Source organism: Cyprinus carpio, chromosome B18 (genome assembly GCF_018340385.1).
Source record: "Cyprinus carpio isolate SPL01 chromosome B18, ASM1834038v1, whole genome shotgun sequence".
Taxonomy (NCBI): Eukaryota; Metazoa; Chordata; class Actinopteri; order Cypriniformes; family Cyprinidae; genus Cyprinus; species Cyprinus carpio.
Genome location: NC_056614.1, coordinates 16,725,710 through 16,738,954, shown reverse-complemented (window position 1 = coordinate 16,738,954; position 13,245 = coordinate 16,725,710). Strand labels below are relative to the sequence as shown.

Sequence of the window (13,245 nt, the reverse complement as noted above, 5' to 3'; positions counted from 1 at the left end):
TGGCCGTGATAGGACAGGTAGACAGTTCAGAGATTATATCTTTGGCCATGAGAGGACAAACAGAGAGTTCATGGACAGCCTCCATGGCCGTGACAGGGCAAACTGTGAGTTCAGAAGTGGGCACCACCACATTGGGAGGTTCTGCAGCGTAAGCTGCCACCTCTGGAGCCACTGGAGCAGATTCATGAACAGGAGAGGCATCTGGGGCAGACTCATGGATAAGAGAGGCCTCTGGAGCGCAGTGTGCAGCTCAAGCACTCAAAAATGGCGACTGCCATCACGGGCAGCGCAGCAGACAGTGGGATGCCCGCCAGGCTTGAGAGTGTTAAGGCTGTGAGGCTTGAGAGTGTAGAGGCCAGTGGGATGCCAGCCACTCGCACTGACATCAGAGGTGGATCCATCACACTGGCAATCAGTATCGTCAGTCCTGCCCCAAGCTCTGCATCTGCAGGACGTGATGGGTCGAGACTCTGGAGTGACAGCCATGATATGACAAGGTTCTGACGTGACAACCGTGGCGTGGCAAGGCTCAGGCATGGTAGCCATCTTGGCCAGGGACTCAGGCGTGGCGGCCATCTTGCGAAGAGACTCTGGGGCTGGTGGCCATCTTGTGAATAGGCCCTGGCTTGGAAGACATGACATTAGCAGTCCCAGGTGTAGCAGGCATGACGTGAGCAGGCCCTGTAGACTCTGGCATGAAGTGAGCTGCCTCTGGCTTGGCAGACATGACGTGAACAACTCCAGACGTGACGGTAGGGACATGGAGGCACTCTGGTGTGGTGAGTACTGTAGGATTGCAGGGTTCCTCATCCGCAAGCCCCACAGTAAATGAGGAACCACTCAACCGGAGTGCAATATATTCAGCCAGAGTCCAGTGAGCAGTGTGACATGGCATTAACTGAGATATTTCATTTGTGAGGCCAAAACAGAAAATTTCTTTAAGTGCCACATCATTAAGGTCTATTAAATGGCACAGTCCACAAAAGTCCTCCACATAATCCTCAATCGTCCGATGGCCTTGACGTAACTGCAGAAGTGCAACTGCTGGGTTAATTTTTTTAGTCGAGAATTCTGTAATGATATTCCACTGGAGGTGAGTTTAACAACTCATGTTTTTGTTTTGGTCAAGTCAAAGTCTAGCCTTTATTTGTTTGTATTTTTGATGTTACTTTGGACTAAAAAAACTGCACATGGGTTCTTAAACTCGCATCCAGTGGAATATCGTTACAACTCATCTTATATAGCATGAAGTATTAAAATTAGTTCTTCAAAAATCATAGTACATTGTGCTTTTGTGTGTGTGTGTGTGTGTGTGTTTAATTCAATAGTTTAAATTCAATAGTAATAAATAAATTGTTTATTTATTTTTATATTTTTTATAAGTATATAATTTATGAAATTATTAGAATTTAAAATGACTATTTTCTAGTTTAATACATTTTAAAATGTTATTTATTCCTGTGATGGAAAATCTACAATTTCAGCAGCCATTACTCCAGATTTTAGTGTCACATAATCCTTTAGAAATCATAATATGCTGAATTTGAGCTCAATAAACATTTCAATGTTTACAATGATGTTTACAATCAGATTAATGATAATGAAACAGTTATCAATGTTAAAAAAAGCGGTGCTACATAACATTTTTTTTTGGAAACCATGATTAATTTTCAGGATTCTTGAATGAATATAAAATTCAAAACAGCATTTATTTTAAGAAATCTTTTGTATCTCTTGTACAAATGTATTTTTTATAACTGTCACTTTTGATCAAAATAATGCATCATTGCTGAATAAAGGTATTATTTTATTTTAAAATCTTGCTGACCCCAAAACTTTGTGCATGAAAAACTTAAATAATAATGAACTTTTGGGTAATGAATTTATCTAGATCTAGATCTCTCCCCTGATAATGATACAGATAACAAAAAAGCACTTTAAAGCATTTTTTTCTGATATACAAGTCTATTTAAATTTATCTTGCAACATAGTGAATATTGAATAGAAACAGACAACAGGTGTATGTTTTTTTTTGTTTTTTTTTTTAATTAGCCTGACTTCCATGTGAAGCTGAAATATTTTCATGTCAAATTACGTGCCTCAATTTTCAATATTCAGTGTATTTGTAAAAGTACACAGTGTACAAATATAATTGTAGAATGAATGGTGTGCTCAATACAATACAATACAAAACGACAAGTGTTTAAATGGGTGTATTCACGCTAGTATAATATGCAAATATATAAAAGACACACCCGATACATTCACATTTACATTTAGTCATTAGAGCAGTCACTTTTATCAAATTAGGAAAATGGAAGCAATCAAAATCAACAAAATAGCAAAGATATGTAAGTGCTATAACAAGTCTCAGTTAGCTTAATGCAGTACTCATAGCAAGGTTTTTTAAAATCATATAATAAATAAAAAGATAGAATAGGAAAAGAATAGAGCAAGCTAGTGTTAGAGGCTTTTTTTTTCTTCAGTTAATTGTACAATAAATAAAAAAGAAAACAGATAGAATACAAAAAGTAACAAATAGTAACATATAACCTATAACATATAATATACAAATGGTAACACATCAACAGAAATCAAGTTCTGCAACAACAAAAATCTTATTGGCCCCAAACTTCTTAATTTTTGGGTAATGATGAACTTATCTAGGTGCTAACATTCTCCCCTTCTAATGATAAAGGGTGAAGTAAAACGTGACTTTCGGTGAGGGGTAAAATGTCCTTGGACATTTATAAACCCTGCGGGGTTCTTAAAAGACAAGTAATATTGTGGTTTTTAAACAAAAGCGACAAAAGAGGAATGCATTCCTCCCTCCCAAAGCCCCAGATTTCTCATGCTCACCCTTTTCCCCCAAATCCCATCGTGGCTTTCATTAACAGACTGTGGGAGGCACAGTTTTCCAAACAGTCTTGAAGAGAAAGATGTGATGCCTGGGAATGGCCTTGAGCAGCGAGGTGCTGTAACATCTGTTCAGCCCTGTTCATTATGAGTCAAAGTCGTGACGTTTGCCTTTATTCACTATCTACTTGTCTACAAAAAGACTGAAACAGTGGCTCAGAAGTAACTTCAAACAAACAATCTGGAGGCAGGCCAAAACTAAATAATGTACCACTGAGACACTCATCTGTTTAAATGGTAATGTGGGTTTGTCCTCCTTCCAAACACCTTTATCCTAGCATCATTCTAATGATGCAGCCTTCTCAAGTGCTGAGTCTGGTTTTGCAATTTTAGCAGTGAGCCAGTGGGCTTCAGTGGGCTGGAACTGATGAGTGATGTGTGCAACATTTGCAGCACAAATCCATCTGTGAGACATCCTTCATCAGAGACACATTCATTGTGGAGATAGACGAGGGGAAAGAAATCTTATCACATGCTTGTTCTGTTCAATCCAAAATGGTGACAGGTTACTGTCAGTTAAATATTTAAATATGCATTGCAGACTTGCTGAATTACATTTTTTTAATCTCGGTTTCAGTTGGTCAAACTCTTCTCCTGATCTATGCTTCATTAATCATTAATCTCAATCTAGTGTTAGAGAGCCATCTTGTGGTTACAGTTGGTAGCTTGTCATTCGAAAACATTAATATACAGCTGATTTAGTAGGTTTTTAAACACCAACAGCAAGCAGTGTCAGTGAAGGGCATGTTTGAGATGAAAAGAGACACGATGTGGTTTGAAAATGAAGAAAAATCAAGGTGAATATCACCTTTGAATTGAATATTTTATTGTGCATCATTACCAAACATCTCCAAATTAAGCAAAGAATGTAAATACAGTACATCTCATTTGCTTTCTCAAATGTTCCTGTGCTGATGTTCTGTATACAATAACAACTTTATACATGTATCATATCATATATGTCATATACAGGTTGTATATGGTTAACTGAAAAAAATAAATAAATAAAAATAGGCCTACTAGTGAGACTGAGTGTGAAAGTGAGTTTTTAAGACTACAGGGCCAGAAGTGTCCCATAGTTAAAGACACAGTCATATAAATCTGTATCGTTTTTGTATGTGTCTTTAAACCCAATGAGCAACCAAATTTAACATTTTATTTTCTTGACAGCGCACATTTCCTCATTCCTCACCTGAAACAGACACCTCAGGAACTGGAAGCCTCAATAAACTTGAGGTGTATTCAGATGAAGATGAAATGCCACTTAGCGATTGGCTGTCGTAGTGATTGCATCATCAGTTTCCAGTGCTCATTTTCAAAGGTTTTGTCCTTTTTGATGTGGATGTGACCAATCAAATGTTTGGAAGACTTGTTAGAAGGCTGAATTTCATAAACAGACACTATAATGGTGCACTCTCTGATCTGTTGATCTGGCAACACAAAGGTCAGGACCTCATTGAACACAGTCACCTCCCAACGCTTCTTCTGTTTTGTCCTCTGATGTCGTAGTTTGCAGTGGTTGCTGGTAATGCTGGTTTTGGCATAGAGAGCTGTGATTGCACAATCAACAAAAAGTTAAAGATCATTTAAAAGTAATTTTTTACAAAATGTATAAAGCTTGGATAATGTTAAAATGTAAATAAACTTTTGTTCGTTGTTAGTTCATAATGCATAAATTAATATATTCAATTCAAAGCCATCAGTAAGGGAAGATTCATCGGTATGCCAGTAGGTGGCGTAACTGACTATAATTATTAGTGGGTCATTTGTTCAACAATGTTCTAAAAATAGTTCAGATAATGAATGAAACACCATACTGTGCGCTGCAATGGTTCTGCTGTAGATTTGTTTGGAATTATTTTCAGTTGGCAGAGCAAAAATTCATAGACTGGCAATACTTTGTATTTAAATGGAATGAAGGAATGGAATGGAATTAAGTATGAAAGACCGTTTCCGCCACTGAATAAAAAATAAAAGGTAATTGCGACTTTTTATCTCAAAATTCTGACAAAAACTTTTTTGGACAAAAAAGTCAAAATTGCATGATATAAACTCATCATTGCGAGTTATAAAGTCAGAATTGTGAGATATAAAGTAAGAATTGTGATATATAATTCACAATTCTGATTTTTTTTCTTGCAATTGTGAGAAATGTTAACAAAAAAAGACTGATATGTTCTCAGAATTGTGATTTTAGGCTAACTTCAGAGTGAAAACTATCATGGCCGCCACACTGAAGGGTCATTCCAAACTGAAATGCTCAAAACTGGCCACTTCAGAGGGTGCCTTTGAAATTAAGGATTTCAGAGGGTACAACTGATGAAAACTTCGGGCCCCCATGATCCTTTGCGCAGATTCTTTCCATAATGATAGCGCCTCCGTGTGGGCACGAGATGATGACGCAGAAAGGCACTTCAAGAAACAGTTGTATGGTCCCCTACACCCTTCAGAGCTCTCACTCCGGAGGGTAACCCCTTTGAAGGGATTAAGGCATAGGGATGAGCCCTTCTGAATGGAATGTAGGGTATATCTCACAATTCTGACTTAACTCACAATTGCAATTTTATATCACACAATTCTGACTTTATAACTCGCAATTGCAATTTTATATCATGCAATTCTGAGAAAAAGTCAGAATTGCCCATTTATATCTTGCAATTTTGACTTCATTTCTCACAATTGCGCATTTATATCTCACATTTCTGAGAAAAAAAAGTCAGAATTGTGAGTTTGTATCAGGCAGTTTTGAAAAAAAAAGTCAGAATTGCAAGATGTAAACTTGCAATTGTGAGTTTACATCATACATCTGATTTTATTAAGTGGTGGAAACAGGCTTCCATAGTTAAGCAATATCACATAATCATACTGCTTCTCTCAGAAAAGCTTTGTGTCATCGTTTCTGTAGCAGACTTATGTTAACTAAAACTATTAAAATCGTTCTTGGTAATTGAAATAAAGCTGGAATATGAATCCAGTATGAAAATATGAATAGAAAACTTAAAAAAACTGAAACTAAAAATGATGTCTAATTAAAGCTATATAAATATAAAAAAGACAATTCAAACTAATATATATATAAAACCAGCCAAGCAGAGAAGTGCATTTCGTCAAAGAACATGTTTCCACTGCTCCAGAGTCTGGTGTTTTAGGCAATGCACTAGGTGATGAGGCTGCTCCTGCTGCACAGTTTTTTGTGCTGCATTTAATGGCAGTGGAAGTATGGAACTCTTCAGCTATGGAATCAGCTAAGTGTTGGCAACTTTTACACACCATGCTCCTCAACACTCGGTGACCCTGCTTAGAGACTTTATGTTGTCTTTGAGTTGCTGCTGTTCCTAAACACATCCACTTACCAATAATACAACTTACAGCTGACTGTGGAATATCTAGGATTGATAATATTTTACAAACCGTCTTACTGAAAAGATAGAGGTGTGTCCCAAATGTTTTGTCCATATATAAATAAGTGTTATAGAATAAAAATGTATCAGTTTGCAGCACAATTAACAGTGCAGTTTATTTCAGTTTCATATATGTATTAGTATACGCTCCTTATTCCTCACCTCTTTCAGTCTTATTGGGATGACATACTGTGCGGATCTTCAACACCCCCACCTCTAGCCTCTGAGATGTAGGCATGTATTTCAGAGAGAGCAGTGCCTCACCAACCATATCCTAAACAGAAATTGTACCAATTGTTTTTCATCTCATAATTTCCAATTTGTTATACCAGGATCAAACTTACTTTCTTGGGTACTTGCAGATCCTCTCTTAACTCTAGGGGATATGAGAGCTTCAGACTGTTCAGAGGAGCACGGGCCTCTCCTAGAATTCCATGTCTTGAGTATTTATCATAATCCCGAACCTAAAAGATACAATCTAAAGTGAATTGATGTGGATACAATAAAATAAGATGCTAGGCCCGTTACATACCTCAAATCTAACAGTGACTCTTGGTACTTCCTCCTCAGCCAGGGTGCAAGAGAACTGATCTCCAAACACAGGACTGCAGCTCTTTTTCCTTAGAGTTGTCTGCCATTCATCCAGAACACACTGCATTGAACTCTGCTCCTCATCCTCTCTTTCTGCCCACAGCAACCGCACCCAAACAAACGGGTCCACGTTATGACTGAAGTCTCGCACAGCTAGATCCTGGGCGTCCAGTACCGTCACCACCAGTTTGGACTGCAGCTGATCGTAGAACAGTGAAAAGCGCAGAGATCCCTGGATGTTCTCCTCTTCCAGATCTGCCATGCTAGCTAGATCTAAACTACTGCCCAGGTTAGTGCAAGAGGTGCCAGGGGACAGTCGGTGGCTCAGTTCCTCATAATGAACCTCCATCTGATGGACAGAATGTGTATCTGGTCTGATTTTCTAGTTATGGTCTTATTGGATATTTAGAAATACACACATGTGGTTGGCAACCAAAGCCAACCATCTGTGAAACATGTTTTTGATCTATTTTGTTTGATCTAGATCAGAGCAAGCAAAAACTAAGGAAGCAAACACAGTACAAAATGGATGCATTCCAGGTTATGAAGATAAAGATGGTTTATGCAAATGAATCTTACCTTAGCATCGTTTGTTTGTGTAGCATACTGAAAACCTTCGCTCCTTGCTGACAGGCTATCTGCTAACAAAATTTTCACTGGAATCTATTAGATGTTGATATATATTCTGCATAAACCTCATTAGCATGTCTTCTATAACTTTTTATTTGATAGACTGTTCAAAGGTTTTGGGTCAGTAAGATTTTTAATGTTTTTGAAAGAAGTCTCTTATGCTAACCAAGGTTACATTTTATTGGATCTCAAATGCCATAAAAACAGTAATATTCCAATCTTTAGTGTCACATGGTCCTTCAGAAATCATTCTTATATACTGATTTGGTGTTTATCAATTATTTTTTTTATTTATTTATTTTTTTTTTTTTTTGTGGAAACCACAATACCTTTTATTTATTTGATGGATAGAAAGTTCAAAAGAACAATGTATTTGAAATAATGATCTTTTGTAACATTATAAATGTCTTTACTGTCCCATCTGATCAACTTTTCAATACAAGTGTTTTACATTTTAAGTATTCAACAGCAACAAAAATATCTTACTGACCCCAAACTTTTGAACAGTACTCTAGATATAATAAATAATATCATACCTCTTATACAATACTGTGCATCTAAGCCAAAAAATAGCCTACAACCTGCTTATCTAAAACTATACGTTTATAGTAATATTATGTAATAATCTTGTGTAATATTAGGTCAAATCTAAAAAAATATATCATTCTCATTTGCATGAGAACTTACCAGGTCTTTGTGAAACAGGAAACCGTGTACAGTAGTGATAAATCTGCCATATCAAAAGGCAGAGTGCTATAAGCAAAAGGACAACAGATATGCCCAAAATACTATATTCCAGTTCCTCTGAGAATGACAGTAGAATTTCTCTGAAGGACAGACCCAAAACGGGAAAGAAAATCATGGCTTTCTGCCATGTACAGACCTGGAAATGAAGGACGTAAAGTTACATTTGTTGGAGTTATTGATATTGGTTGATATTCAGATTTAATCAGACAAGAATCAGATTTATATAATACTGTATATACTGTTAATAATATAGTATTTTAGATAATATATGAAGTAAAAAAGTATTTTATACGTCTGTTTTGTTTTGAGATACTGGGAAAGGGTTACTGCGTACTAAATTTATTTTAAACAGGAAAAGCACTAAAAAAAGAAACAAAGGCAGAAACCCTACCTTTTCAAGCTTTAATTTTCCTCCATTTGTTCCATTTTGCGAATAAACTACGACCGGAGCAGATCCTGAGACGCAGTTGACAGCGATCACCTGACAGATGATCAGCAAACACAAGGGCAAACCTGTTTGATCACTTGTTCATTTAGCTCTTATTAAACAGGCTTCATCTGTGTTACTTTCTTGAATCTACAGCTGAAACATAAGATGGATACGATGTGTTTCATGTAGAACTGCCCTGTTCTTCTTTCTTTAATACTACACTGTGCAAATTCAATAGCCAGTTTATCACTGCCTGTATCCAAATAGCCGGAGCATGTGAGATTAGATAATTGCTTATGGAAAAGAGTATCAGTATTGTACATGGGAGAACCTCCATTTGCCTCTTAGAACAAAATAATATTAATAGAAATGTATATGTATATGAAAAAAAACTGTATATGATTCTATAATAAAATAAAAACAGTAGATTGATTGTTATGATGCATAACTGTTCTGTGCAATGATATATAGCGAAACATAAAGATATGGACTAAGCTGAACAGTTTATTTACTGTGTATGTGCATGTGTTTATAAGAAAACAGTTATGTCTTGAAATTTGTGTATAACTAGTCTGCCACCAAAAGATCAGAATATTCAAAGATGTTACAGAATACAGCTTTATTCATGCATATACAGTTTTATGATTTAACAATAATAGCAAACTCAGTACAGTCTTAATGTGAAAAGCAACATACAACATTTTTATGCTTTACAAAGCTATAAATAAATAATAAATAAATAGGCTATAAAAGGTAGTTTTTGTTGTCCCTTTTCTGAGGACTGTCATACCCTGCTGAACTTTACAATTATAACTTAAATACTGAATGTTATTTACAGTTTTGGCTGTTTGTTGCAGTTAAACAAGAATAAGTGGTGAAAAGATTGTTTATTATTTACCAGACAAGATGTTATCATTATTTCAGTGCTTTTAATGCCAATATGTCAAAATAATTTAATCATGATCCGCTCTTATTGCTGTCACATTCACCATGCCAAATAATAAAATAACATTTCATAAGCAGGGATAATAAAAAATAACCCTGAACAAGAATGTTGATTATTAAATATGTAAATATACATACATACGTACTGTACATACATGTATAGCAAAACAAAAATAAAGCCTCTATTTCTCGCATCTAAAAACATCTGCAGCATCACCAGGGTAGTTGTTCACCAGTATAGTGAAGAAATGACCCATGATCCTTTTCGGTCAAACCACCAATCACAGACAACACACAGGAAATGCTTTCCTCGGGGCTCAATGGTGCCTGTAAACAAAACAATCAACAAACCACAAGAGTCTATCTCTCTTTTTAGAAGTTTGTAGCAGATAGCTGTGATGAACAGATAGAAGAAAGGACTCACTTCAGGTCCCACCCATATCAGTGCGTACCCAGCCTGGGTGCAGAGCCATACACAGGATCCCATCCGCCTCCAGGTCCACTGCCAAGCATCTGGTGACCATGTTCAGTGCACTCTGATGCAAAGCAAATGCAACTCAGTATCTCAACTGATATATTCAAAGACATACTATTATGTTCTTCAATACAGAAAACTATGAAAGCCTGTTTTCACCGCAGAATAAAAAAGGAATTGCAGTTTTTTTTTTAGCTGACAGTTCAGACTTTGTTTCTTAGAATTCTAAGAAAAAAGTGAGAATTGCAAGATACAAGCAATTCATTTTTTTTCCTTGCAATCGCAAGTTTGTATCTTGTAATTCTGACTCTTTAAAAGGATACTCCACCCCAAAATGAAAATTTTGTCATTATTCACTTACCCCCATGTCGTTCTAAACCCGTAAAAGCTTTGTTCGTCTTCGGAACACAATTTAAGATATTGGATGAAAACAGGGAGGCTTGAGACTGTCCCATAGACTGTCAGTGATTCAGCCGTAACGTTACGAAGCAACGAGAATACTTTTTGTACACGAAGAACACTGACACAGAAGAGCATAAGCCATCTGCGTACAGCTCAGAATTGCCAAAATGGTGCTACGCTGATTTGGAGAGACGCAGTGGAGAGGAATTGTCGTTATTTTTGTTTTCTTCGTGTACAAAAAGTATTCTCGTCACTTCATAACGTTACGGTTGAATCACTGATGGCAGATGGAGTATTCTGATGATGCTTTTCATACTTTCCTGGACCTTGACACTGTTATTTATTTGGCAGTCTATGGGTCACAACCCTCCCTGTTTTCATCCAAAATATCTTAAATTGTGTTCCAAAGACGAACGAAGCTGTTACGGGTTTGGAACAACATGGAAGTAAGTGATTAATGACAAAATTTTCATTTTGGGATGGAGTATCCCTTTAAAAAGAAATTGTGAGTAAAAGGTCAGAATTGTGAGATAAAAGGTTCACATCTTCTGGTCAGTATCCACCACCACTCACAAGAGTACCATGACGCAACACAAAAAGCGACTTAAATACAAATAGTATTCTCGTAGCTTCGTAAATTAAGGCTGAACTACTGATGTTACATGGACTAGTTTATCAATGTCCTTACTACCTTTCTGGGCCTTGAAAATGTTAGTTGCATTGCTGTCTCTCAAATTTCATAAAAAATATCTAAATCTGTGTTTCGAAGATGAATGAAGGTGAGTAATTAATGACAGAATTTTCATTTTTGGGTGAACTATCCCTATAAATGTTCATGAATATCCAAATTGACTTTCAGTGTAAACACTTATATTACTTTGACCCTTCCCTGGGAATTAAAACATTAAGCTTATGACATTAAGCTCCAGGAACACTATCACAAACCTTTGATGTTCTGTATGGGTACCATTTGAAGGTGTCTGCACGATCACCCCAGTACAGCTCAACTGAACCCAGCAGAGATGTCATATTGATGACTGCTGCTCTGTGGATGCCCATCCCTGTGCCCTTTGCAGCTGCTCGCTTCAGCAGTGGGAGCATGGTCTGCACGACCAGTTCAGTAAGTCAGAACATTTTCAGGCATTTGTGTTGAGAGTAATATGTGCATATTGTGTCTGGATTTAATTTGAGAAATTAAACCTTGGTGATCATCAACGGGGCAACAGAGTTGGTATGGAAGTTTTCCAACATCTTGTCTGCGGTGACTGTCTCAAGGTTGGCAACTACATTAATTCCAGCATTGTTGATGAGACAGTTCAGACCTTCCTCTTGAACAAGCTGTTCCACCTCAGATGCAGCTCTCTCTATACTCTCCTGACATGTAACATCTAGCAATAGAGACGTCCACAGTTAGAGTCAGATAAACTAACTCTTAATTTCAAATACAGCTTCTTCTAGATCAGCAGTTCATAATTGGTGTCACCAGCTAAAAATGGGTAGGTAGTTATTTTTTATTTATTTATTTTTCCGAAGAGGGGAGAAAAACTAGGCAACATACATGCCCTAATCCACTAAATCATTAAAAAAAAAAATGTAAGGTAAAAGACTCTTCCCCGTTTTCATTAAGTTTAAGGCAGACACATTTGTTGTTTATGCATTTATAAAACTGTCAATTTTATGGTAGTTCATGATAATATTAATCCTTTTAGTTAACCCTTGAGGGATATATATAAATACATATATACATACATATATATATATATATATATATATATATATATATATATATATATATATATATATATATATAATTTTATTATACCTAATTTAAAAATGTGTGATGTGTTAGCTCGCCACCTAATGTCCAATAAAAAAACTGGGTCAAGAAGCAAAACCAGCCGAGAACCACTGATCCAGATTAGACGGTGCTTTAGTACTTACCCAGTTTAATAATGTGTATGTTTTGATGTTCTTCTGCCAGCATTTGCAATTCCTATAAAACAAACAGGCCTTTTAAACTACTGTAAACTTTTTTTTATTCTTTTATAATTATTACACGTGTGGCATTTAGGTGCGCGTAATAATTAAACTACATGAAATACCTATTATTTAAAAAAATAATTTATCACTAAAATGCTAAAAGGTAAATAATATGTAGCCTAACTTAACCTAAAATGTTAATGTTTAAATAATGTATGTTGATCGTAATTCTGAACCACTCATGTGCAGGTTCTCCTGCAGCTAAGATGAGTGTAAATGATCTGGGGCTGGTTTCTAATGTTTGTATAGTAGGCCTAATGCAAACAGGACTACGGCTGTCTGCTCTAAGCATTACCTTGGCTCCATCTGGATTGCGAGCAGTAGCGATAATCTTCCCGGGAGAGAAGCCTCCTGTTACCAGACTCTCAACTATCTGCAGCCCGAGGCCTCGACTGGCTCCGGTGACCATTAGGTTTGAACAATTTTTAAACGCATGAGCCATTTTGTCACTTTAATCGAGAACACGTGTTTAATTTCCTATCCTGAACGAGACGATACAAGATGTTAGATGACAGCACCGTCACGTGATCCGGGAATCAGCTGTCTCCATTGCGTCACCACAGTCGACAATCCCCTGTAGCTCCGCTTCACCATACCTAGAAGTAGCTTTATTATAAAATACCATCATGTGACCCACAAAATGATGTTTACATAAGCTTTCCCTAAGA

At 36.6% G+C, this 13,245-nt stretch overlaps 2 protein-coding genes across 2 annotated transcripts; both read right to left on the bottom strand.

Annotated features, from left to right (window-relative positions):
* Window positions 1–3,979: 3,979 nt before the first annotated feature.
* On the bottom strand, window positions 3,980–7,655 carry LOC109110128 (synaptotagmin-2-like). The gene is made up of 4 exons (XM_042743692.1): window positions 6,850–7,655; window positions 6,662–6,781; window positions 6,480–6,591; window positions 3,980–4,466 (listed from the first exon to the last, which is right to left on the bottom strand). The coding sequence occupies exons 1-4, from the start codon at window positions 7,255–7,257 to the stop codon at window positions 4,159–4,161; spliced, it is 948 nt and encodes a 315-aa protein (XP_042599626.1). The 5' UTR covers window positions 7,258–7,655; the 3' UTR covers window positions 3,980–4,158.
* Window positions 7,656–9,315: 1,660 nt separating this feature from the next.
* si:dkey-12e7.4 (uncharacterized protein LOC558132 homolog) lies at window positions 9,316–13,153 on the bottom strand. Its single transcript, XM_042744063.1, is given in 6 exon segments — window positions 9,316–9,987; window positions 10,065–10,196; window positions 11,483–11,641; window positions 11,738–11,925; window positions 12,479–12,530; window positions 12,873–13,153. Coding segments are annotated over 6 exon segments (792 nt in total). The 5' UTR covers window positions 13,020–13,153; the 3' UTR covers window positions 9,316–9,873.
* Between the last annotated feature and the right edge of the window lie 92 nt (window positions 13,154–13,245).

What these genes read in the sequence shown, in the direction of transcription:
- LOC109110128 (XM_042743692.1), bottom strand. Translation starts at nt 7,257, where the DNA reads ATGGAGGTTCATTATGAGGAACTGAGCCACCGACTGTCCCCTGGCACC. An exon ending in GAGTCACTGTTAGATTTGAG is followed by an intron (nt 6,782 to 6,849) that starts GTATGTAACGGG and finishes TGTATCTTTTAG; the next exon opens with GTTCGGGATTATGATAAATA. An exon ending in ATCTGCAAGTACCCAAGAAA is followed by an intron (nt 6,592 to 6,661) that starts GTAAGTTTGATC and finishes ATTTCTGTTTAG; the next exon opens with GATATGGTTGGTGAGGCACT.